The sequence below is a fragment of the Octopus sinensis genome, linkage group LG13 (genome assembly GCF_006345805.1).
Source record: "Octopus sinensis linkage group LG13, ASM634580v1, whole genome shotgun sequence".
Classification (NCBI taxonomy): Eukaryota; Metazoa; Mollusca; class Cephalopoda; order Octopoda; family Octopodidae; genus Octopus; species Octopus sinensis.
The window spans coordinates 25,480,982-25,506,831 of record NC_043009.1 but is presented as its reverse complement, the minus strand read 5'-3'; the positions used below and the strand labels follow the sequence as shown (position 1 = coordinate 25,506,831).

The window sequence follows — 25,850 nt, the reverse complement described above, 5'->3', positions numbered from 1 at the left end:
ATCCCTTTCAGTATTAATTTGGTTCAAACATTGCTAAACGTTAATGACTGGTCAGAGTTTGCAATGAGATAAAGCTATGAAGAACAAATAAAGAAAAGCCAAGAGAAAGAAAATAGAAATAAAAAACTTAAAATACAATAAAATAAAGTAACAGAGTTGGTAAACATAGATTAAAAGATAAAAAAAAAAAAAAACTTACTGTCCAGCTGCTGATTTTTTGGCAGTTATTTTGTCTTCCAGTTTGCGGAAATAACCCAAGTCATGTCGTCCTTCAATTGAGCCAGTCTGGACAGCAGACTGTGAGTCCCAAAATGTTATAGAAGCGTTGAGAGTTGCAACGGCCAACTGACCCCCATCAGGACGAAATGCAAGAGCCAAAACTATAAAAGAAAAGGGGGAGATGACAGAGAAATGAAGTATATTATGCATGATGATGATGATGGTGTCATGAGACGATGATGATGACAGAAATGCATGATGAAGCCGACGTGAGATGACAGTGGTGTGAGATGATGGCAAAGTGAAATGATGACATGTGATTACAACAAGGATATAAACTGTAATGTTAAGGTAGCCACATAAATCAGAAATTCAAACATGGCTGCAATAGTTATTATGTAACTGTTATTCTGTTGCGGCTCAACCACCAGCAGCATTAACAGTGGAGGCGCAATGGCCCAGTGGCTAAGGTAGCGGACTCGCAGTCGGAGGATCGCGGTTTCGATTCCCAGACCGGGCGTTTTGTGTGTTTATTGAGCAAAAACACCGAAAGCTCCACGAGGCTCCGGCAGGGGGTGGGTGGAAACCCCTGTTGTACTCTTTCGCCCCAACTTTCTCTCACTCTTTCCTCCTGTTTCTTGTCCCCGACTTCCTACGCAACCGCTGAGCCTAGATGCGCACTCATCCATCCGTCGATGCTCTCGGTGTCGGGGGTTGACCTGCTTTCTCTTCTGCAGGTCTTACGAATAGCAAAGGACCACATTTCGGACTTCTCCCACCACAGGGACGAAGACCGTTTGCTCAACAGCAATAGCAGCATTAACATTTCCAACGAACCCCTATTTACCTCCCTTCTCTCTATAACTCTCCATACTTCACTAACACAGCAGCAACCTCTTCACAAAGAGATCAGTCTTTTACAGAGGCAAAGAGATTCTTTGTTGCCAACATTGCTAACAGCACCCATGAGTTCTTCCACCCATCCTTCACTGTAACAACTCATACTGTACTTCTGTCAATGCCACCTTCAGCACTAATTAGATTGTTGAGGGTAACAGAAACTATTATTTCATTAACTTCATTAGTGTATCCTCACTCCGTTGTTAATTGCTCCTGTACATGTGTTAACAAAGAAGTCTCCACGGTGATTGCTTGTCTCGTTATAAACAACAAGAAAATCACCTGAAATCACATTCTAGTATCTTAAAAGAAAAATAAATAAAAGGACATATTAGACAATATAATCCCAGATTTCTTCTTCATCATTGTATAAATCTTCCTTTTGCAACTCGATTCTTCCCATCAATAAGAGCTACTTATGCTTAGATGCATCTGAGAAAGGAGATGGCTCGGAGGTCATTTGGAAACATCAATTCATGGTGTTTGTTGTTTAAGGGTTAATTTTACAGTACTACTACTGATGACAGCATGTCATTACACCTCCAGCCCATTCACCTGACATGATGAATCAACATAAAAATAAAGAATTTTAATTAAGTGTCATAATTACCATCGGCATTTAAAGTCAGAGTTTCCCTTGCTCCTTTGTTTTCAAAAATGTCCCATAACTTGACAGTTTTATCCCAGGAACCACTGGCCAGCAATGCTCGAGATGGGCTGAAGCTAAGGTCAGAGATAGGGGCTTCGTGTCCAGACAATACATCGAGCAGACGTCCAGTTTTCATGGACCAGACATAAATCTCAAATGAGTCCACAGTTCCAGCACACACAATTTCTCCACTGGGGTCAACTGTTAAACAGGAAAACTGGGCAGCTTGTGGAGAGGTAAATGTCCGGAAATTTCGATAACTGGAAGAAAATAAGTGAAGGAATTGAAAAAAAGGGGCAAACATTTATGTGTGTGTGTGTATGTATGTATATATATATATATATATATATAGATAGATAGATAGACAGACAGACATATATGGAATAGAGAGGGCATGTCAATGATGTCATTGACAATGAAAGGGCTTTGACAAACTTAGCTCATTGATTGACTGATAGAATATGACTGATGATTATTTAAACAGTTAATTAGTTATATGCTAATGAATAGTCTACAAATAATAAAAGAAGTGAAATAGAACCAGTGTGTATTTATTATTGGCATAATGACCCTACCAAGAGATAACAACATCTATTTTAAAACCTGAGTTCACGTAAAGGAGTCTTACAAAACATGTACTAAAATCAAATATGTGTGTGTGTATATATATATATATCTCTTATGATAAAAGGCAGATTTTCTCTGCCTGTTCCCATGTTCCTTTTTAATACAATTCTACAATATAGAATTTATTCAATTGGAATTTACCTATGATTTTTACAAGTAGATTCAATTGGGTCATGGCATATAAAGTTTTTTCAATTTGACCCCCAATTAAGCAAAAATTCGAGAAAAGTAAATATTTTACGATTTGCCTCTCTAATTTCAACTGCTTCACTCCTGCTATTACCATAATTTCTCCTACTTTCTCTTTACAAGTGTACCTTAAACCACTACTCAAAAAAAATACAGAGCAAACAGAAACAAATAAATACATAACGATTTACTCCTCACACAATTTCTTCCATTGGAGTTTACCTATGATTTTTCCAAGTACATTCCATTCGGTCATGGCATATAAATTTCTTTCAATTTCACCCCCAATTAAGCAAAAATTCGAGAAAACTCAATATTTTACGATTTCCCTCTCTCACTTCAAAGGCTTTACTCCGCCTATTACCACACTTTCTCTTTACACACATAGACATGCAAACATATACATATATGACAGTGTCAATTGTTGAAAGAAAATTGTAAGCTAAGGTGTGTGTGTGGTGTGTGTGCGTGCATGTGTGTGTGTGTGTGCATGTGTGTGTGTGAGTGTGTGTGTGTGTGAGTGTGTGTGTGTGTGTAGGAAGTGAAGGATAAAAATATGGCAAGAAGTGGACAGGTGTACATATATACATACATCCATACACACGTGTGTGTGTGTGTGTGTGTATGTATGTGTATTAATGTGTGTGTGTTATCTCTCTCTATATAAAGCTGAAGTTGTCTGTGTGCGCCAGGTTTGGTAGCCTTCAACTAACACTATCTCCTCTGAGACCCTGCGGCGCAAGTTGACCAAAATTGAGAGTATGATAGAAGGGTTGCTCTTCCTTCCGTAGAAGATAAAATTCAAATCGGACCATGTTAACACCAAAAATTATTTACATCAAAAAGGTGCTTTTTTCTATGAAAATCCCTATTTTTTACGATTTTTTCACTGCTGTGTCGCCACTTTTCAGTGTATTTCAACCAGAAAAATGTTCACTTGAAGAGAATAACAAGCTACATAATGCAAAATTTTTACTTTTCAAAAATTCCAATTCCAGCGGGTCGAAACAAACCCGAGCAACGCCGGGCGATACTGCTAGTATATATATATATGGTGCAAAAATAAAAGTACATGAAGATGAGGTGAAAAAAATACTGTATTAGGTTTACACTCAGGAAAAATAGAAGGGAAAGTCCTAAGTCTCTTACATTTCGAACATATGCTCTTCTGCAGGAAGAATAGGCAAGGTAGAGATAAAAAAATGGAGAGAGAAACAAAAAAAAATCTTCTGCAGCAAATCTTTGTCAATATAGCAATGGAAATCCTGCCACAGTAATCTTTCAAGTCCCTTTAGAATGAGAAATATGCTTTATGCTCAAACATCTTAGGATACAGAGCACAAAATAAAAACAAGATGGAAGGCAGAGAGATTGTACAATGGATGCTAAGCAGAACAGGTATTATTTAATGTAAAAATACTGCCTAATCTATGATTTAACCTGAATCATTTTAGCAATTTGAATAGCTGTTAACCCTTTCGTTACTGTATTTATTTTGAGATGCTCTGTGTTTCTTTCAATTATTTTAAATATAACCAAGAATTTAGTAAAATAAGTTAGTTATCATTAAGCTGGTGTTAGGAACATAAATTGTGACTAAGTTTTGGTGGTATATTTTAATGCAAAATTTATGAAAGCAAGACATTTGTACTTCAGAGCCAGAGCCGGTTTTGGCTGGGTTGGTAACAAAAGGGTTAAATAGACAACTCTTGTTAAATGTGGAAGCTATCAAATACTGAAATAGGTAAAAGACCCTCACCGGTTCAGATCAAATGCTCGCACCGTTCCATCCAATGAGGAAGAAAGCACCACCTGTCCTTGCTGGTTGAAGGTCACCCCAGTGATACCTGCCGTGTGTTCAGAGAATGTTACAAAACAGGAGCCACTCATCACATTCCAAACTTTCACCTGAGATAAATTGAAAAAATTTACAAATTTAGAATTGTTTACATAGGTAACTTTGTTTCATATATATATATTTAAACACATAACATGTAAAATGATACACATACCATGAAACAGATACTTTGATGGTTATTTCAAAGGTGGTTTTTAACCATAGTGACAATCTCTGATGTGGAGTACCACACTGACCCTCTGAAAAGGACAACTGCCCTCTTCAAACTGAGGCTATCAGAATCGCTCTCAAAGTGGAGTTGAACCACCACAATGCATCGCTTCAAAATGTATTGTTACTACAAACCTCTTCAAGGAAAGGACAAATATACTTATATATTGTATAGAATTATGAGCTCTTTCTAGTTTTGCCCCATTAAGGATTACTCAACCTCTCCAGGGTTTAAAGGCAAGCAGTCTGGTAGTTAGGGCTTGGTGCACGTGGTTATAAAATTGCAGCTTCAATTTTCAGACTGGGCAAAGCATTGAGTTTTTTAGCAAGACCACTTCGTTTCGTATTGCTGCAGTGCATTCAGCTGTAAAAGAGTTCCAGCAATCATTGGGAAATAAATCCTGCAACAGGATGACATCCTGTTTATTGGGGAAATGTTATCTCAGCCACTTGTATGTCATGGAAACTGGGTGAATCTTGGGTCACACAAGTTCTAGGGCTTGTGACTAACTTAAGTTTGGTCTATTGTTGGTGCTATGAGAAAATGCACCTTTAACTTTTTTATTACCATATTTCTGTTGAGATGCTCTGTATTTCTTTCAATTAATTTTAAACATGACAAAGAATTTAGTAAAATAACTTAGTTATCATTCAGCTAGTGTTAGGAACATAAATTATGACTAAGGTTTGGTGGAAGATTTTAATTCAGAACTTATGGAAACAAGACATTTGTATTACAGAGCCAGAGGTGGTTACGGCCAAGTTGGTATTGAAAGGGTTAACACCCTGTGAAGTGGTTGGTGTTAGTAAGAGCATCCATCAGTAAGAATCATGCCAAATGACTTGTACAAGCACCTAGTCTTTGGAAGTTTTACTTCCCAATAAGAGATGGCTTGGACCATGATGAGAATTGAAACCATGGTATTGGTTTCATATTTTGGCACATTATGGAGGGGGGGTATAGGTCGATTACACCGACCCCAGTGATCAACTGGTACTTATTTTATTGACCCTGGAAGGATGAATGGCAAAGCCACTTTGGTGGAATTTGAACTCAGAACGTAAAGACGGACAAAATGCCGCTAAGCACCATGCCCAATATACTCACAGTTCTGCCAGCTCACTGCCTGAATTGAAACCATATCACAATCAGAAACACAATCCCCTAACCATAAGGCCATGTGCCTTTATATAAAGAAATATATAAGAAAAAAAGCTATTGAAGAATTATAAATAAAAACGTAAAGAATAGAGAAAAACAACTTGTTTCAAATCTCTGAGCAAGAGATATACAGTGACAGTAATGGATGGCAATGTTTATATGGAAAACATCTTCTCTAGGTATCTATTGACACACAGTTTGTGTTTGTATAGCATTTGCAAAGGAGATCATCACTCCGTCTCTAGCCTTACGTGATACTCACAGACCTAGGTTTCTGGATGTTATCCATCCTCAGTGTGAGACAACCACAAGCTAGAGACGAAAGCTCTCTCTACTTGCAAATACTGCATATTTTTTAAGTGACATATAACTGCTGATCTCGTATGGAGAAAAACAACTTGTTTTAAATCTCTTAGTGAGAGACATACAGGAACAGTACTGGAAGGTAATGTTTATATACCAACAGAATATGGCAATCCTATGAAGAATAATGTTTTCCAGGGGCTAAAACAACAGTAACATCGTCCTGTATAGGACTGCTACATTCTGTTGGCAAATAAACTTTACGAATATAGAGAATATTTTATATAAAAGATAAGAAAAATTTATGCTGACCTTCGCATCATCACCACCGGTCGCAATAAACTGACCATCAGGAGAATATTGCAGACAGGTCATATTGTTGAAATGACCCTGCTGTTTTAAAATGTAGGTCTCACTCTGCCATTCCCATACCAGTAACTGACCGAGACCACAACAGCCCATAGCAATCCAATCTCCGGTCTTGTTGAATTCCACGGCACCAACTAACTGGTCGGAAATACTGAAAATACAGGTTATAACATTATATCACACACATCATATATATATATATATATACACACACACACATATTGAAGGATACAAATTAGATATTTTTTTGAACGCAAATTTGCCATTAGAACAGCAAAAATACTGGGTAAATTACACTTACAAAGTGGAAAAATTACTCAACAACCAGCCATGGGACTTGAACCCACATCCATCATATATATATATATATATATATATATACATGGCCCTATGTATGTATGTATATATATATATATATATACATGGCCCTATGTATGTATGTATGTATATATATATATATATATATATGGCCCTATGTATGTATGTATGTATGTATGTATGTATATATATATATATATGGCCCTATGTATATATGCATATGTGTGGTAAGTAGCTTCCAGGTTCAGTTCCACTGCATGGCACCTTGGGCAAGTGTCTTCTACTATAGCCTTGGTCTGACCAAAGCCTTGTGAGTAGATTTGGCAAATGGAAACTGAAAGAAGCCAGTCGTATGTGTGTGTGTCCGTCCCACCCACCATTGCTTGACAACCGATGCTGTGTATTTACGTCTCCTTAACTTAGCAGATTGGCAAAAGAGATCGATAGAATAAGTCCTGGGGTCGATTTGCTTGACTAAAGGCAGTGCTCCAGCATGGTCACAGTCAAATGACTGAAACAAATAAAAGAATATATATATATATATATATATATATATATATATATATAGGTATGGCACAGGGGCCAGGCATCGATCACAATCAGATGGTGCCTTTTACATGCCACCAGCACGGGAGCCAGTTAAGGCGGCACCAGCATTGGCCTCGTTCGGATGGTGCTTTTTACATGCAGCCAGCATGGGGACCACAACTACAATTTCCATTTGATTGTGATTTGATTTTGATGTACTTGACTCAATAGGTCTCCTCAAGCACAGCAGGTCATATATATATATATATATATATATATATAGTTGCACTGTATTGACTGGGATAATAAAAGACAAAAGATATGAATGTAAGAGGGTGTTGGTGGGGGCCTCCTCCATTGTTCTGCCATCATTATGTGAGTTATTTTATGAATACAAAACAGAAGATCAAGTTGAGAGTATCAGGTATTGATGAGTGAAAAACTGTACCCACCTTAAGGAATGGATGAGATTGGCAACGGGCATCTCGTGGATGAAGAAACAGCCATCTTCAAAGCCAGTCACCAGCAAATTAGTTAGCTTATGGAAAGCAACACTGGTCAGTTTGGCTGCCATCTGTGAAGTTCCTTTGTCTCTTGACAGCTTCAAATTACATCTGAAATCATTTGGAAACAAAACAAAATGGCTTTAGAACAGAAAATAACCTCACATACTTATTTTTTTCTAATATATTGGTGCAAATAAGGCTGTGCGCTTAAGAAGCTCACTTTTGCAATCAAAGCTACACACAAACACACACATAAATGAAGAAAGTGGTTTTTGATAGGGTACACTATAGCACATGGGTAAGAATAAAAATGGTAATTTTTCTACAGCACAAAGCCTGAAATTTTGCCAGAATGGGTCGAGTCAATTACATCAAGCCCAGTGCTTAACTGGGATTTATTTCATCAACGCCAAAAGAATGAAAGGAAAAGTCGACCTTGGCAGAATATGCACTCAAAACGTAAAGACAAATGAAATGCCACTAAGCATTTTGTGAATGGCCAACAGTTCTGCTACCTTAACAACAACAACAATCCTTTCTATTATAGGCACAAGGCCTGAAATTTGGGAAGAGGGGACTAATCAATTACACTGACCCCAGTGTTTCACAGCTACTTAATTTATTGACCCCAAAAGGATGAAAAGTAAAGTTGAACTCAGCAGAATTTGAACCCAGAACATAGTGATGGGAAAGATACTTCTAAGCATTTTGTCCAGCATGCTAACAATTCTGCTAGCTCTCTACAATCTTAATAACAACAATAATTATTTCTACTATAGGTACGAAGCCTGAAATTTTAGGAGGAGGGGACTAGTCGATTACATCAACCCCAGTGTATCACTGGCACTTATAATAATAATAATACACTGTCATTGTCATTACCATCATCTTTCATGCCAGTATGGGTTGGATAGTTTGACAGGATCTCATGGGTCACAAAACCATATTGCACTCCAATGTTTACTTTGGCATGATTTCTGTGGTTGCTTGTCCTTCCTAATGGAAAAGCATACATAGAAACGATTTTGCTGTTGATCTAGAAAGAACACTCATTCGTTTTTATTCTTCCTTTCAGAATAACACGTTGCTTATGCTGCATTCCTTTGCAATTGCTGTGCTAGCAAGACTATTCACCAAATGGTTGTTACTAAACAACCATTTTTGTTTTTAATTTTCTCTGCTTTTCTCTAAAGCATACATCAAAAAGACTCATCCGCAGGCTGACAGTATTTTCCTCTCCTCCACAGGGAACTACAATTGTGACATAGTTGTAGAGTAAACAGAAGGAATGTCTCCTCACCTATGACCTTTCTTGTAAATGATCTTGTTCTTCACACGGTCATCTTCCTCTTCTTGGCGGCGACGTTTCTGGGTCTCTGTAACAGAAAATTTACAAGCACAACATTGAAATTTATCAGTATACACATTTTATTCTTTTCTACTCTAGGCACAAGGCCTGCAATTTTTGTGGAGGGGACCAGTCAATTAGACTGACTCCAGTACGCAAATGGCACTTAATTTATTGACCCAGAAAAGATGAATGGCAAAGTCGACCTCAGTGGAATTTGAACTTAGAACGTAAAGACAGACAAAATAGCACTAAGCATTTCGCCCAGCGTGCTAACAATTCAGTCAGCTCGCCACCTTAGTATACACATTTTATTAGTTACTGGCAAGGACACAGTATTTTGTTTAGCAACCATAATATTTACTTAAGAGAGCATGTTATGGTTGCAAAGTGAAACACTGCATTCTTGCCAGCAATTAATATGCACATACAAGTTACATTATTTACATTCGACATAATTGCCCACGGGCATATGGCATAGTGGTTAAGAGCACGGGTTACTAACCCCAAGATTCCGAGTTCGATTCCAAGCAGTGACCTGAACAATAACAATAATAATAACAACATTGAAAAATACCTTAAGAATGAGAACCCAGGTTCAAAATTTCCCCAAGACACCTGAAGAAGGTTGGCGGGTATATCAGCTGAAATGTTGTGTTAACAATAAACAAGATGAGGATAAATATCCGTCAAATGTAAATAATGTACATAATTCCTCATTTCTTAAATATAGAATTGCACACACAAGTTGTCAGGAATGTGTTTAATATGTAAATTGACCTATCCAGCTATGTTATACTACTAAACGAAGTGGATATTTAAGCAATGTGTTCATGGATAGTTGAGCTGATGAGAGAGCAATAATTCTTGAAATGTGCATCTACACTCATTGACTATTTTTCTATCTTCAATTGTTTTGTTTACATAGACATATCCATTTACAAAACATTTTAACCCGCAGTGCTGACTCTGAATTCGATAGGAAATCAATAGAGCTAAAATTAAAAATATATTTTACTACTTTCATATTACTCAGATTGCTTCCAACTATTGCTATCATTATCACATGAATGGAATTCTCTTGGTTTCAACAATGATAATTTATTTGTTTAACAACTGAATTATCTGCTCATTAAATTAACCTGTTATTATCTCCCTTTATGAAGTGATACGAGGTGAAGGCACAAGGCCTAGTGGTTAGAGCATAGCGCTCACAATTGCAAGATCGCAGTTTCAATTCCTGGACTGGGCAGTGCATTGTGTTCTTGAGCAAAACACTTCATTTCATATTCCAGTCCACTTTACCATAAAAGAAAAGACCTGCAATGGACTGACACCCTGTTCAGGGAGAATGTTGCGATCTTGGTCACTTATAAGATATGGAAACCAATTAACCAGCCTTATGAGTCCCTGGACTCACTTCATTTTTTCTTCATATTGCATGATATGACGTATGCAAATACAAAACAGCATTCAATAAGAGTGACGAAGATGAGGGAAACAAAAGATGCCTGGTGGTATTCATTCACCATTGTTAACCCTTTAGCATTTAAGCCAGCCATCATCATAATCATCGTTTAATGTCTGTTTTCCATGCTGGCATGGGTTGGATGGTTTAACTGAAGCTGGCAAGCTGGAGAGCTGTTCTGCTTCAGCAGGGCTTCTATAGCTAGATGCCCTTGCTAATATCATCCATTCTACAGAGTATGCTGGGTGATTTTTTTTCTACCTGCTTTACGTTCAATCTGGCCAAATCAGGCCCCTCACACTTATCCTGCAATGTCATTCTAAAAATAAACTACTGTGTTATCGTAATCCAGAATCTACATGATAATTCATGATTAATTCAATACAAATATATAAGCATTACCTAATCTGAATGCTAAAGGGTTAATATTATTATTATGTAGCACACCACATAAAAATGCCTGTTGTATTGTCAATCTACTTTTTTATCTCAAGGTTGAGCGTTAAACAAACTGCCTTACGATATATTAAATTATCTCCCTTTGTATTATGAGGCAGAGTTGCCACATGGAATTCGATTGTCTCCCCTTTAACATTTGAAATTCAAACACCACTAGAGGTCTCATATGATCTTGTAATTGATAAAATTAAGAATTTGAAATATTAAAGGATGGATGAATTCAACAGTACCACCAAAAGCGTGCATTTGTGCCTCGAGAGGAGTCGTTATTATAATTATATTTAGGATGGAGGCTGATAGAACTGGCAGAGTGCCAAGATAAAATGCTTATAGCATTTACTCATCAACAACACTTTATCTTAAGAGTCCGTAAGATAATTACATGATTTGTATGTCATTGGAATATTAGATAATTTACCATTCCCCACTTAAAGATGAGCTTGTACATATACACACATACACTAGCTTAATCATCTTCATCATCACATGACTTCCACTATCATCAAGAGCACTGCTTCATTTACATTAGAAATACATTCAGGAAAGGTATGAAAGCCTCTTTTCACCTATTACCCCAACCCCATCCATTCATCTTCTCCACCCATTATTTCTGGTAGGGCCATGGCAGGGAGAGTCTTTAGGTACTTCCTCAACGGGGTCCTATTTGAAGTAACCATCATTAACCTCCTGGCTGGATTCTCAAGTGTGATCGGCTGAGACTACGGATATTATCCAACTATTTCATTCCTGGTCTACCCCTAAGTCTCCTGTCAGTCTGAAGAATCCATCTTGCGATTCTTTTCTGTGACATTCTAATCCCATGTCTGTAGTACCAGAGCCGTAACGCTCAAAAATTCAATTTTTTTAATTTTAAAAATTGAAGCATAAAACCAAAAAAGATACCAATATAAAAAGATTGACTGAAAAAAAAAAGGAAGAACAGAAAGGTACCTGTAGACTGTTCTTCATCCACATCTTCAGCATCTTTTTGATTTTCTTTTCTGTAAGATTCCAGTCCATCCAACCCAGTATTACATTCCCAGTAATTCACAATTCCATTTGCTGCTATTGTGTAAAGCTGAACAAAAAGACAAGTTAAGGAATTCCAAAACTATTTCAGAAGGAAATTTTACATTTTTATTGACTTCTCAAGTGCTGACACTACAAGAACAGACCCAGTAGACTCTGTAAAGTGGCTGGCATTAGGAAAGGCATCCAACTGGAGAAGCCAAGCCAATGTAGACATTGGGCCTTGATGCATTCTCTGAATCCTCCTGTCAAACAATCCAACACCTGCCGGTATGGAAGGCAGACGATAAATAAAGATGGCCCCTAATTTTTGGACCTGTTTTTCTAACCTAAACAGAGGTCGGCAATTTCAGGGGGCAGGGGTTACAGTCTAGACCGGTGGTTCTCATGCTTTTTTTTTACCTATGGACCCCTTCGATTCCCATTTCATTCAGGTGAACCCTCACAGCCATTCAATGTTACTGCTGAAAGTAGACATTAAAACGACAATGGCAACGGAATGATTTTAAAATAGTTTCCATTTTCCCCCAAACTCTATTCTTACAATACTATCTCCTTTGTTACAATATCAGACTAACTGCACAAGTGCATATGCACATGTAGAAATCAGGCAGCAAAAATCAATGTGTAACTTGCTATATATGCAGTGTATCATCATCATCATTTAATTCCCATTTTCCATGCTGGCATGAGTTAGACGGCTTGACCAGAACTGGTAAACCAGAGTTGCACCAGGCTTTAGTCACCTGTTTTGGCTTGGTCTCTATGACTGGATACACTTCCTAATGCCAACCACTTTACAGAGTAGACTGGGTATCTTCTACATGTCAGCTGTATGGGTACCTTTTTATCTATCATCAGCATGGGTACCTTTCCATGTGTCACCAGCATAGGTGCTTTTTATGTGTCTGTGTGGGTGTATAACAGGGGTCTGACTATGACTGTGTGTTTCATAAGTGTATAACCCTCATACCATTTATATATATATATGTATATATATATATATATATATATATATATATATATATATATGCACAGGTGGGCATATGTATGTATAACGTGGTCTGTCTCTGATTATATCTATGTGTCTTATAAGTGTATAGTTCTGACTATCATCATCATCTGTTGTCCCTGCTGGCATGGGTTGGACGGTTTGACCAGAGTTGGCAAGCTGGGGAGTTGCACTTTACTCCAGTCTGCTTTGGCATAGTTTCTATGGCTGGACGCCCTTCCTATGTGTACAGGTTTATGTGTTTGTGTGAGTGTTTGTATACAAGAAAGGTAGAAGACAAAAAGGATACATTCATAGAATCTTTTTCAAAGAAGGCACCGACTATGCTGTCTGAATGACCTCCAACAGTGTAAATGATGAGATTCTTGAAGCGGATGGCACCATAGACACGGGTTGACATATCTTTGGAACCAACACATAGAACACTGGAAAGGAAAATAAACATTTATTTTCAAATGGAAGAAGGGGGAAAAAATCAAAATATATTCAATATAAATAAATTCTAATAACAATGTGTGTGTGTATGCGTGTGACACTGAGTGAGTGCAGCAAGTATATGTGTATGTGCAAGAGTGTGCCATATGTGGGTTTGTATGTTTATATATGTGTGTGATACTGAGTGTGTAATGCTGGGTGAGTTTGAGTATGTATACATGTGTATATGTAAACGTGTGACACTGAATGAGTGCAAAAATGTGCGTTTGTATATATGCATGTATACGTGTGTGTACATACAATTCTTTCTAAAATAAGTACAAGGCTCAAAGTTTAAAAGGAGGAGGGGAAACAGACAATTATATTGACACCACATTCTTTTCCCAGTACATAACTGGTATTATATATAATTGGCCCTAAAAGATGAAAGGCAAAGTTGGAACTTCAGCAGGATTTGAACTCAGAATATACGGAACCATAAGAAACTGCCACAGAACATTTTCCTCCAATGCTCTATCAATCCTGCCAATCCACCACTATTATGTATATGAAAATCATGCGATGTTGATTCGTGCTAGTTCAGGCCTGATTGAGCACACTTATGACCAAACTGTGACCAGGCTAACAAATGTCAAATTTTCACCCAGCATGCACCATTGATAACATTAAGCAGCAGAGTTATCTCTCTTATGTACATCAACCGATCCCCGAACCAAGCTGTGTTGTGTCCTTGAGCAAGACACTTTATTTCACATTGCCCTAGTTCACTCAGCTGTAGAAATGAGTTGTGGTGTCACTGGTGCCAATTTGTATCAGCCTTTGCCTCTTCCTCTTGGATAACATTGGTGGGAATGGAGAAGGGATGCTGGGTATGTATGGGAGAATGCTGGTCTTCCACAAACAACCTTGCCCAGACTCGAGCCTTGAAGGTGCAATCCCACGGTCATTCATGACCAGAGGGGGTCTTTACTCTTTATACACTAGCCGACATCTCTGAGAAATACCAGAATCTGTAAGAGTCATTTAATTAAGCTTGCAAGAGGGGATATATTTTGGCGAAATTAATTTACAATCAAAGCCCTTCTTTGGTGAGATAAATCTAAATTATTTAGGATAGAATTTACTCTGCAAAAAACGCTTTTTGCTTGAAACATCAGTTTCCACATTTCCCCACAACATACAAGATTATCCAATATCTTTGACCTATAGCCACTAACGACCCTCACCTGCATCCAACCTTTATTTTAACTTGGCACTACGCATCCAAAGGATCAAACCTAAACCTCCACACTGTCCATCAGGGGTCCCCCTACACTCACTCATGTTAAAGATTATTAAACAACAACAAAACCAAGAAAACAGACAAAAAAATAAAAATCCACTGACCGTGAATCTGAACTCCAATCGATACAAACATTGTCGTCATAAGCCCCATAAAGGGTTCGTAGTAGTCTGAAGGGGTTGAAATTCATTTGTTTACAAGGAGCACTATACAAAAGGACTTTGTCCCCTTTAGCAACAGCAAACTTCCTGTAAAACAAAAAAAAAAAGAAAATTATAATTTTTTTTATTTCACTTGTTTCAGTCATTAGACTTTGGCCATACTGGGGCATTGCCTTGAAGAATTTATAGTTGAATGTACTGACCCCAGTACTTTTTCTTTTTAAGCTTGGTACTCATTCTATTGATCACTTTGGCTGAACTGCTAAGTTATGGGGATGTAAACACACCAACAGCAGTTGTCAATCAATGGAGGGGAGGCGACAAATGCAAATACACACACACACACACACATATATGATGGGCTTCTTTTAATTTCTCTCTACAAAACTCACTCACAAGGATTTGGTTGGCCTGAGGTCTATAGTAGAAGATGCTTGCCCAAGGTGCCATGCAGTGGGACTGAACCCGGAGCCATGTGGTTCAGAAATCGTAGAAGTCAACCTGTGGCCCAGTAAGACTACATTCTAAACTTAGTAAGCTGGAGCAAATGTTCTAAGAGCCCAAGCAGTTCCTTTGCATGAAACTGAACCTACTTTTCAGAGCAACCAACTTTAAAACCAGTGGCACAGCATAGACTGAGACCACCAGAACAAAGAATACAGAATCTAGAAACATTTTCGGATTTCAAAATACATTTGCTTTTCTGAACAGATTTTATGCCCCAAAATATCTTCACATCTACTGGGTTGGTGCATAATTATTGTGGCTTTTTTCAACAAATTTTATTCAACAAAAACAATAACAACATGTAACAAAAACATCTTTAAATGATTATTCTGGAGTATATTCACCATCTACTTCAATTCCTGCATCTCATCTGTTTGGCAGATGGTCAGACTGTCATTTAAAGAGGTTTTTCTTAAATACTGTTACTGTTTTTGTTGAACAAAATTTGTTTAAAAAAAAAAAGCCGCAATAATTATGCACCAAGCCAATATTTATATCACCATATAAAACTATTTCTAGCCGAAGCAAGTCACTTTTCTTGTGAAGATCTTTGTGAATTTCAGTATTTTATGTATTTAAATAGGTTATTTTAAGTAGATGGAAGAATAGTGGCAGTGAATTGCAGGGCACTGAAAAAGGCCTTACAACACAAAAGTCCTGAAAAGGGCTACAAGTCCCTGCCTTAAGAAGATATTAGGCTCATTCATTTTCTGTACCGGTGGCACGTAAAAAGCACCATTCGAGCATGATCATTACCAGCGTCGCCTTACTGGCACTTATGCCGGTGACACGTGTAAAACATTTGAACAAGGTTGTTGCCAGTGCCGCTGGACTGGCTCCTGTGCAGGTGGCACGTAAAAAGCACCATTTGAACGTGGCCATTGCCAGTACTGCCTAACTGGACCCCGTGCCGGTGGCACATAAAAGCACCCACCACACTCTCGGAGTGGTTAGCATTAGGAAGAGCATCCAGCTGTAGAAACTCTGCCAGATCAGATTGGAGCCTGGTGCAGCCATCTGATTTGCCAGTCTCCAGTCAAATCGTCCAACCCATGCTAGCATGGAAAGTGGACGTTAAATGATGATGATGTGTGTGTGTGTGTGTCTCTGCATATGTATAAGTATATACATATATATATTTATGTATAAGTATATACATATATATATTTATACATAAGTATATACATATATATATTTATACATATATATATATTTATACATACATATATATATTTATACACACATATATATTTACACATTCTCTCTTCTATCAAGGATAAATGCCCATATTATATCTTTTATCCTCTACTTGTTTTAGTCATTAGACTGCGGTCTTTTTTTGCCAAACTGCTAAGTTATGGAGATGTAAACATAACAATACACACACAATGGGCTTCCTTCAGTTTTCATCTACCAAATCCACTCACAAGGCTTTGATCAGTCCGAGGTGATAGAAGACACTTGCCCCAGGTTCCACGCAATGGGAATGAACCCAGAACTATGTGGTTGGGAAGCAAACTTCTTACCACACAGCCATATCAATAACTATAAATATAACAGCTTCAACAAATAACTTTATCTGTCACTGGTTGCATTGGATTTCATTATTTTCAACAATGAAGGGTTAAAAACCAATGCTATATTCCAAAGTAACCAGATTCCAATGTGTTGAAGACATATTAACATAACAATATAGAGTAAAAGACTGGAAGTACAAAGGTCATGAGTTCAAACTGCATTGTATTAGGCTACCGAAGCCCAATGGTTCTCATCCATTTTTTGCCTACAGACCCCTTTGGTTCCTATTCTACTCTATGAACCCTCCTGGCCATTCTCTGTATCATCACCATCATCATTTAACGTACACTGTCCATGCTGGCATGAGTCAGATGGTTTAACCAGGGCTGATAAGCTGGAAGTCCAATTTGGCAGGATGCCCTTCTTAATGCCAACTACGCCAAGAGTATAATGGGTCCTTTTACATGCCACTGGCATGGGTGCCAATTTGCGTGACACCTGTATCTGCCACAACTGCAATTTGGCTCAGCTTGATGGGTCTTCTTCTCAGCCGTGACATAATGCCAAACATCTCAGTCATTGCCTCCGTAGAGCTCAAACATTTTACTGTGTTTTTGTAATTAAATATCATCAAGAAATTTTATATTTTGTGTCTTGTAGCAGTATAAACTAATTTATAGCTCATCCCACTGACTTAGCTTCAAATCAACTCTTCGCAAAGCATACTTATGAGGCATTCCAGCTGTGACCATCCAATTAATTTTAAAGTTATGACTGACTGTGCTGTTCATAAAGACTGAACTCTAATCCAAATGCTGCAATGTGAGTCTCTTAACCACACAGCCAAACCTGCACCTATACTAAAAAATGTGACCCATTTCCCCTTCACTTTCTCTGTACACACCAAGGCAAATACAGGAATTTTGCTTTTCTTTTCCCCTCAAATTTACAAATAGTTCTCTGATGAAGTAAGTGTGTGTGTGTGTATATATATATATATACACACACACACACACACATTATATATTAATGTTTATTTTTATGGCTAGTTATAATTGTTTCAAATTTTGGCACAATGCCAGCAACTTCAGGGGAGGTGGGTAAGTCAATTACATCGACCCCAGTGTTCAACTGGTACTTATTTCATCAATCCCGAAAGGATGAAAGGCAAAGTTGACCTCAGTGGAATTTGAACTCTGAACGTAAGGACAAAAGAAATGTCGCTAAGCATTTTGTCCCGGCATGTTATTAATTTGTCTCATGTCAAGTTATAATAAAAACAAATTTACATCAAACTGAAAGATTACTCAATACATTCTGTAGAGTAGATATTTATTATTCTTTAACAAGAATTGTAATGATAGTGACTTTGAAGTATTGGCCTGCTCAGCCAAGGTGGGACTGAGATACAGTCGAATTCATGTTGGCTTTATATAGTGTCTGTTAAGTTAAAATTTTCCATGGTTGGCGGAGCTCTGTGGAATGATAATTAAGTTGTAAAGCAGGTCAGATTGGTACATAAAATATAAAAGGAAATATAAATACTCACTTGCCATCAGGACTGAATTTGACAGAGTGCACTGGACCGTGGAAGTGGAATCGGTGCAGCACACTGCGACTAATGAGACTGCACAGCAGCGCCTCTCCCTCTAGAAGAAAAAGCAAACAGAATATTTGGTACAGAAAACTTAGAAATATTTAAACCTACAGACACCCACTTCATCACACACAGGTCTATTACAGTTTAACATCCTCACATAATCTGGAACATAGTTCTTACAGCTAAGTGAACCAAGATGTTGTATACAATGTTGATCTATCACAGGTAATATTCTTACAGAAGCCCCAAAAGCCCTTAAGGGTTGGCATTTAGCCCTTGTATCATGGTAAAGCAGATGGAAGGTAAACCTTCTACGGGATGGAATAATGTTTCTATATTAAACATTCCTGCATGGTTTTGGATTGTCCTATATTATCCCTGGGCCAAGCAAAGCTTGTGAGTAGATTTTTGGTAGAGGGAAATTGAAAGAATCCTGCCGCATGTGTGCGTGTGTGCCCTTGTATTGACATCATGTGAAGATTGTAAATAAGCATCACTATTATACAGGCAATGTTGTTTGTTTCCAGTCTTTCATGAAAAATATATCCAGCTTGCAGCTTCACAAAAACTGATTATAGCAGTGAATCCACCTAAGAATATCAGAAGGAATTTTATTCCGAAATATCATATCAGACTATGGATGACTAAATTACAACAGGTATATAGCCCATTGTTTGTATTATAGTGCATTGTTGTACCATTCAAAACTTTTTATTCTTTACAATCTGAGTTTCAATTCCTCTATGGTCAACTTTGCCTTTCATTCTTTCAGGTACCAATTGATAGCTAGGATCAATGTAATTGATAAACCCCATCCCATCAAAAGTTTCAGGCTTTCTGCCTATAGCAGAAAGGATTATTATAATTATATTGTCTGAATTTTCATCCTTCTATTAATAAAAACTACTCCTCTGGAAATAGTTCATTCATACATGAATTTTCCCTGATTGAATCAACACATAGCAAGAGCGGTGGTGATGGTGGTTGATATCCAGAGGTTTCTGACAGTGTTAGGATGTGGAGGAATTAGGAATATTGATAAAATATTTTAGATTTTTGTTTTTAGTGGCTGACGATATGTGCATCTCTGATCAGGAGCAGAAGTAGTAGAGGAGCATCATAGTGATGTGTTGAGAGGAATTCTTTAGGGTTCGAATAATTCACCTTTGGAAATATGGGTGTTTTGTTCAACATCCTTAAACAACCCTTATTCGTGGACCTTTAGAGTGGGATGGGCTACTTGACCTGAAGAAAATTCTAACTGGGCCCCACCTGCAAGGTCATGAGCTGTTTAACTTAATATGAGATCACCATGTAGCACTCATATGGTTGTGATGCATGTGCCAGATGTACCCTTATCAGACAGGTAATCATGATGGGTATACTGGGCTTTGTATATTTTATTCCAGTGTCACTTTGATGGCATGCACTGCTCTTTCACGCAATAACAATAACAATGATAATAATAATGTGGATAAAATGTTTCCCAGTAGTTATAAGTGCATTGGGAACTATCCCTAAAGATCTGAACAGATGGATAGAGGAAATGGGCATAAAACCCAGTTTAGTATAGCTCCAGAAAACAACTAGGATATTTAGGAAGGTTCTTGGCATCTAAGGTTTCTTGTTGTAGCCTGATGTTAGGAGTTTTTCTTTTCTAACATTCTAATCTGTTGTGAGGATATGAATAATAATAGTAATGAGGAAGAGGATGATGATTTCATTTATTTGCCACCAGGGCAAAGGATGAGGGGTCAATACAAAGACAGACATAAAGTGTTGGGGTTTAGAAATGGTAAAATACTTAAAAACAAAACAAGCATATGCGGTATACAATGAATATTAATAATAGTAATTTATTACAAAAAATAAATAATTTGTTTTCTACAAAATTCAATAAAACGAAACAAGGGATACAAATATTTGAAGAAGAGCCATTCAACGGTTAATATAAGGGTCCAGTAAAGGGAATTTTTGTTTGTGTTTTTTAATTGTTTTTACTCTTTTTTTATTTCAAATTTTAAATTGATAAAACCCAGAGGAATTTTTAAATTAAAACCGAGTTGACATAATACTGGGGGTGTTAAAATAAAATAAAAATTTTGAAGAGAGAGAGAGAGAGAGAGAGTAACTGAAATCCAATAAAGAGTGAAAATTTTATTCTGTTTTGGTAAAAGGAGGAAAAAAAAAACATTTGAATTTTTTTTATTTCATTTTTTTTTTTTAATTAACTAATTTCCAATATAATTTGAACTTCACTAACAGACGACCTTCGGACACTTCCATACTTTACCCTAATAAAATCCAGCAAAGGAAGAAAGATCTAAGTGAGACATGAGCAAGCTGCAGCCTGTAGGACTTTGTGAATGGCACACGTCTAATGAAAAATTACCTGGAATTTTCATAGGAGTACAAACCACCTGATGATGAACCAGGGAACCCGAAGAAGAATGAAGGACAAAGTTGACCTTGAAATGCATGTGCGAATATAGGCCTGCTAGATCAGTGCTACACCAATTAAACAACAACATCTTTGAAACCATCTCAACAACATGAATTTACAGTTGGGGAAAAAAAAACCAAAACAAAAAAAAAACAAAACCTAATTTAGGCATAGAATGCATGGATTAGAAACTTGCTTTGTAACCTGGTGGTTTTAGGTTCAGTCCCATTGCACAGCAGCAAGGGTAAATGTCAACTGGTTTAACCATTGGCCAACCAATGCATTGGTAGATGAAAATAGTATGGAAGATCATCATGTAGATATACATGTGTGTGTGTGTGTGAGATCAAATCTCTTCTTTCTTGACTAAATGGAATCTTCACCATTTGTTCAATGCCAGAAATGATCCTACGGACAGCAGGTTACTGCCCACCACACTAAAGGAATTGATTTTTGACCCTTTTTCCTGTCCCTTAACAAATAAACTCCCCTCTTTATCATTGTACTCACCTTCATTGACCAAAATAAGTGTGTAGCCATCTGGGGATGTTGCAATATGAGTAATATTCCGACTGCTTTCAATAGGCAAGGTCTCTGATTTATTACTGAGAAGGAGAAAGAGAAATAATAATAATAATAATAATAATAATAATAAACCTTTCTACTATAGGCACATAGCCTGAAATTTTAGGGGTTGGGGGCTAATCAATTACACTGACCTCAATGCATAACTGGTACTTATTTCATTGACCCTGAAAGGATGAAAGGCAAATGCGACCTCAGCAGAATTTGAACTCGGAATGTAAGGATGGCCGAAATACCGCTAAGCATTTCACTCAGCGACTCTGCCAGCATATTGCCTTAATAATAATAATACTTTATACTGAAGACACAAAGCTTAAAATTTTGTGGTGGGGGGACTAGTCGATTACATTGACCTCAGTGTTTCACTGGTACTTAATTTACCAACCCCAAAGGGGTGAAAGGCAAAATCAACTTTGACGGGATTTGAACTCAGAACATAACAGCAGGTAAAATACCGCTACGCATTTTACCCAGCGTGTTAACGATTCTGCCAGTTCACTGCTTTATATAATACTAATAATAACCCTTTCTACTATAGGCACAAAGGCCTGAAATTTGGGTGTGTGGGATACTCGATTACATCAACTCCAGAACTCAACAGGGGCCAATGGTAATTCTTTCATTAATCCTGAAAGGATGAAAGGCAAAGTCAACCTCGGCAGAATGTGAACTTTGAAACGTAAAGCTGAAAGAAATGCTGCCAAGCATTTTGTCCAGCATGGTAATGATTCTGTCTGTTTGTCACCCTTAATGATTTCAGGTTTTGGTACAAAGCGAACAAATCTAGTGGCAGGAAATTAGTCAATCACACTGACCCCCCCGCATTCGACTGATACTGGTTTTGTTGACCACAAGAGGACGAAAAGCAAAGTGAAGCTCAGTGGCATTTAAAGAGCCAGAAAAAAACCTCCGCGCCACTTTCCCCATTCATTTTGTCCAATGCTTTGACAGTTTTTCCAGATTGCCAGGCAAAATGCTTAGCAACATTTTGTTCATTTTTGTGTTCAGAGTTCAAATTCCACTGAGGTCACCTATACCTTTCATCCTTTTGGGGTTGATGAAATAAGTACTAGCTGAGCACTGGGGGTTGATGCAATTGACTATTCCTGTTGCCCAAAGATTTCAGGCCTTGTGCTTATAGGAGAAAGGAGTATTACCTCCACCTTAGCGAAAGTAGAGGTATTGTTTTCAGTCGTGTTTGTTTGTTAGTCCCTGGACAAGATATCTCAAGAACAGTTGGATGGATTCGGATGAAACTTTTAAGGATGTTTGGCTTCATGACTGGCATGAACTGATTAGATTTGGGGATTGATCTGGTACTGGACAAGGATTCTGGATTATTTTTCTGTTTTTTTTTTTTTTAACTTAATTTTTGAGAGTGGTCTGGTTCATTTTTAGTATTCTCATTTGTGAGAGCAGTCAAGTTTATTTCAGATATTCTCATTCTAAAAATCATCTCCAACTAATTGTTGAGAGGACACTGGTGTTGCCTTGGCAGAGGTTTGCACTCTCTGAGTGCTCTTGTTGTTATTATTATGATATGGATTTATTTTATTGGCCAGAAGGGCCAAAACATTGTTAACAGTACAAGGATAAAATACGAATTCAGAAGGAAGACTTACAGGAAGCAAAACAGGGAGATCACAATAATGATAATAATAATAATAATAATAATATAATAATAATAATAATAGAAAGTAAAAAAAAAAAAACCAAAGAAATAATAATTAAAAGACAAGAACCCTAAAAACAGGGATCCACCACACTGGGTCATTCAAGACACCCATACAAACCTTCAGATTACCATGACACTCCAAAGTGAGTGCCCTCCTCCAGATTATACCTGGAATGTCAAAGGCTCTTTTAGCCACACAAACAGCATGATTTTCACCTAATTTTCATAAAATTTCTCTCTTCTCCACTGTCACCTTATTCTTCCTGTGGTACTTGAAGATGCTGCTGAGAGCTTGGTCTGAAAGAAGAAGCAATGTCAACCACACAACCACCATAGCGATAGCCGTTAAAATGAAGGCTAACTGTTCTTCTTTGTTAAACGATTGAAGCAGGTCGATCTTTAACCGAGAGACCCAGCTGATAGCTTGGATTCATTTTACATGCGATAACAGCTGTTCAACACAAACCACAAATTGTCGATGAACAGACACTGAGCAAACGTGTGTAGGACTGGTTCGGAGCTCTGTTCACATTTCAAACAAGTCCAGTTGTTGCTCCACTCAATCTCGACATAACAGTGGCTGATTTTAAACGCTAAATAGTTAATAGATGTCTCCAGTTATACTTTACACTGAATGTAGAGAGAAGAGAGAGTAAAAGATAGAGAGAGCGTTAACATGAGAGGTGCAGGATGAGTGAGGTATAACTTTATGACAAATACACATTTTCCTCATGAAACTTGGCAGTGATAGGTTTCTAGTAGAGTAGACTGCGGTTATCTTTTTTTCTTTTTGTTGCTTTAGTCATTAGACTACGGCCATGCTGGGGCACCGTCTTGAAAAAATTTTAGTTGAAAGAATCAACCCCAGTGTTTATTTCTTTTTTAAAGCTTGGTATTTATTCTATCGGTCCCTTTTGCTGACCTGCTAAGTTTCAGGAACATAAACACTAGCAACGGTTGCCAAGCCGTGGAGGACGAGGGCAAACAGAGACAGACAGACACACACACACACACACAAACACAAGGCTTTGGTCAGCCCAAGACTAAAGTAAAAGACACTCGCCCAAGGCACCATAGAGTGGGACTGAACCTGGAACCATGTGGTTGGAAAGCAAGCTTCTTACCACAAAGCCATGCTGATAAAACTCAGTGAAGTAATAACAACATAAATTGGAACCATACAAATGAGAAATTTATTTTGTTTAATTTAATTTCAAGAATGAAGACATTTTGAAAATTAGCATTTGTTTCATCATTTGGGTATAAGTCCCAAAATATTTGACAAAAGTTAAATCACAACTGTTGCTTGTATGCTTTATTTCCTGATATAACTCATGGTGACAAAAGCATACTTCTAAAGTTTCACTTAATATAACAAGCAATGTTCTAGTATTTAACGACTATTAATACTTTATACAACATACCGAGACAAGTGTGACTAAGTACCACACATAAATTATGTGAAGTACTTTTAACAGCGCAAATAGCCAAAGCTCTAAAGAGCTCCACTCTGTAATGCAGAGATAGCATGCAATAAAACTATAACTACGGAAACAATTTTATTTCTAACATGTGGTAAGAAGTTTGCTTCCCAACCATGTGGTTCTGGGTTCAGTCCCACTGTGTGGCACCTTGAGCAAGTGTCTTCTACTGTAATCTCTGGCCAACCAAAGCTTTGTGAGTGAATTTAGAAGATGGAAACTGAAAGAAGCCTATAATCATCATCATCGTTGTTTAACGTCTGCTTTCCATGCTGGCATGGGTTGGATGGTTTGACTGAGGGCTGCTGAGCCAGAAGGCTGCACCAAGCTCCAGTTTGATCTGGACAAAGTTTCTACAGGTGGATGCCCTTCCTAATGTCAACCACTCTGAGGGCGTAGTGGGTGCTTTTACATGCCATAGGCACGAGGGCCAGTCAGGTGGTACTAGCAACGACCATGCTCAAAAGGTGTTTTTTTTTATGTGACACCTGCACGGGAGCCAGTCTGGCAGTACTGACAACGACCACGCTCGAATATTGTTTTTCATGTGCCAGTAAGGTGGCGCTGGCAACAATCAAACTAAAATGGTGTTTTTTTACGTGCCACCGGCATGGGAGCCAATCAGCGGCAATGATCACACTTGGATGGTGCCTTTAACGTTCCACTGGCACAAGTGCCAATCAGGCGGTACTGCCATCGGTCATGTCAGCGATATAAATATTTGTCTATGTATGTATCCCAGAATAAGTAGAGGGCTTAAAAAAAAAGTACTGGGGTCAAGTCATTCGACAAAATGTTCCACAAAACAGTGTCTCAACATGGCCACAGTCTAATGACTGAAACGAGTAGAAGAAAAAGATAGGTACAAGGCCTGAAACTTTAAGGGAAGGTAATCAATTACACTGACCAGCCCCTTCTAAGCCAATAAAATAATGGGATCAATCATCACCATTTCAATGTTCACTTTGCCATGCTTGCATGGGTCAGATGGAATTCGTTGAGGCAGATT

At 37.8% G+C, this 25,850-nt stretch overlaps 1 protein-coding gene across 3 annotated transcripts in view; it reads right to left on the bottom strand.

The window, feature by feature from the left end:
* The window catches only part of LOC115218658 (periodic tryptophan protein 2 homolog), a 103,473-nt gene that overhangs the window by 10,298 nt on the left and 67,325 nt on the right, over positions 1-25,850 (bottom strand). For all 3 annotated transcript variants that reach the window (XM_036508231.1, XM_029788585.2, XM_036508230.1), the window contains 11 exons: positions 21,611-21,705; positions 18,607-18,706; positions 14,976-15,119; positions 13,444-13,579; positions 12,065-12,191; positions 9,139-9,214; positions 7,785-7,946; positions 6,430-6,637; positions 4,344-4,492; positions 1,730-2,028; positions 200-380 (listed from right to left, as the gene is read on the bottom strand). In XM_036508231.1, coding sequence (XP_036364124.1) covers positions 200-380; positions 1,730-2,028; positions 4,344-4,492; positions 6,430-6,637; positions 7,785-7,946; positions 9,139-9,214; positions 12,065-12,191; positions 13,444-13,579; positions 14,976-15,119; positions 18,607-18,706; positions 21,611-21,705 — 1,677 coding nt within the window. The remainder of the gene's footprint in view (positions 1-199; positions 381-1,729; positions 2,029-4,343; positions 4,493-6,429; positions 6,638-7,784; positions 7,947-9,138; positions 9,215-12,064; positions 12,192-13,443; positions 13,580-14,975; positions 15,120-18,606; positions 18,707-21,610; positions 21,706-25,850) is intronic.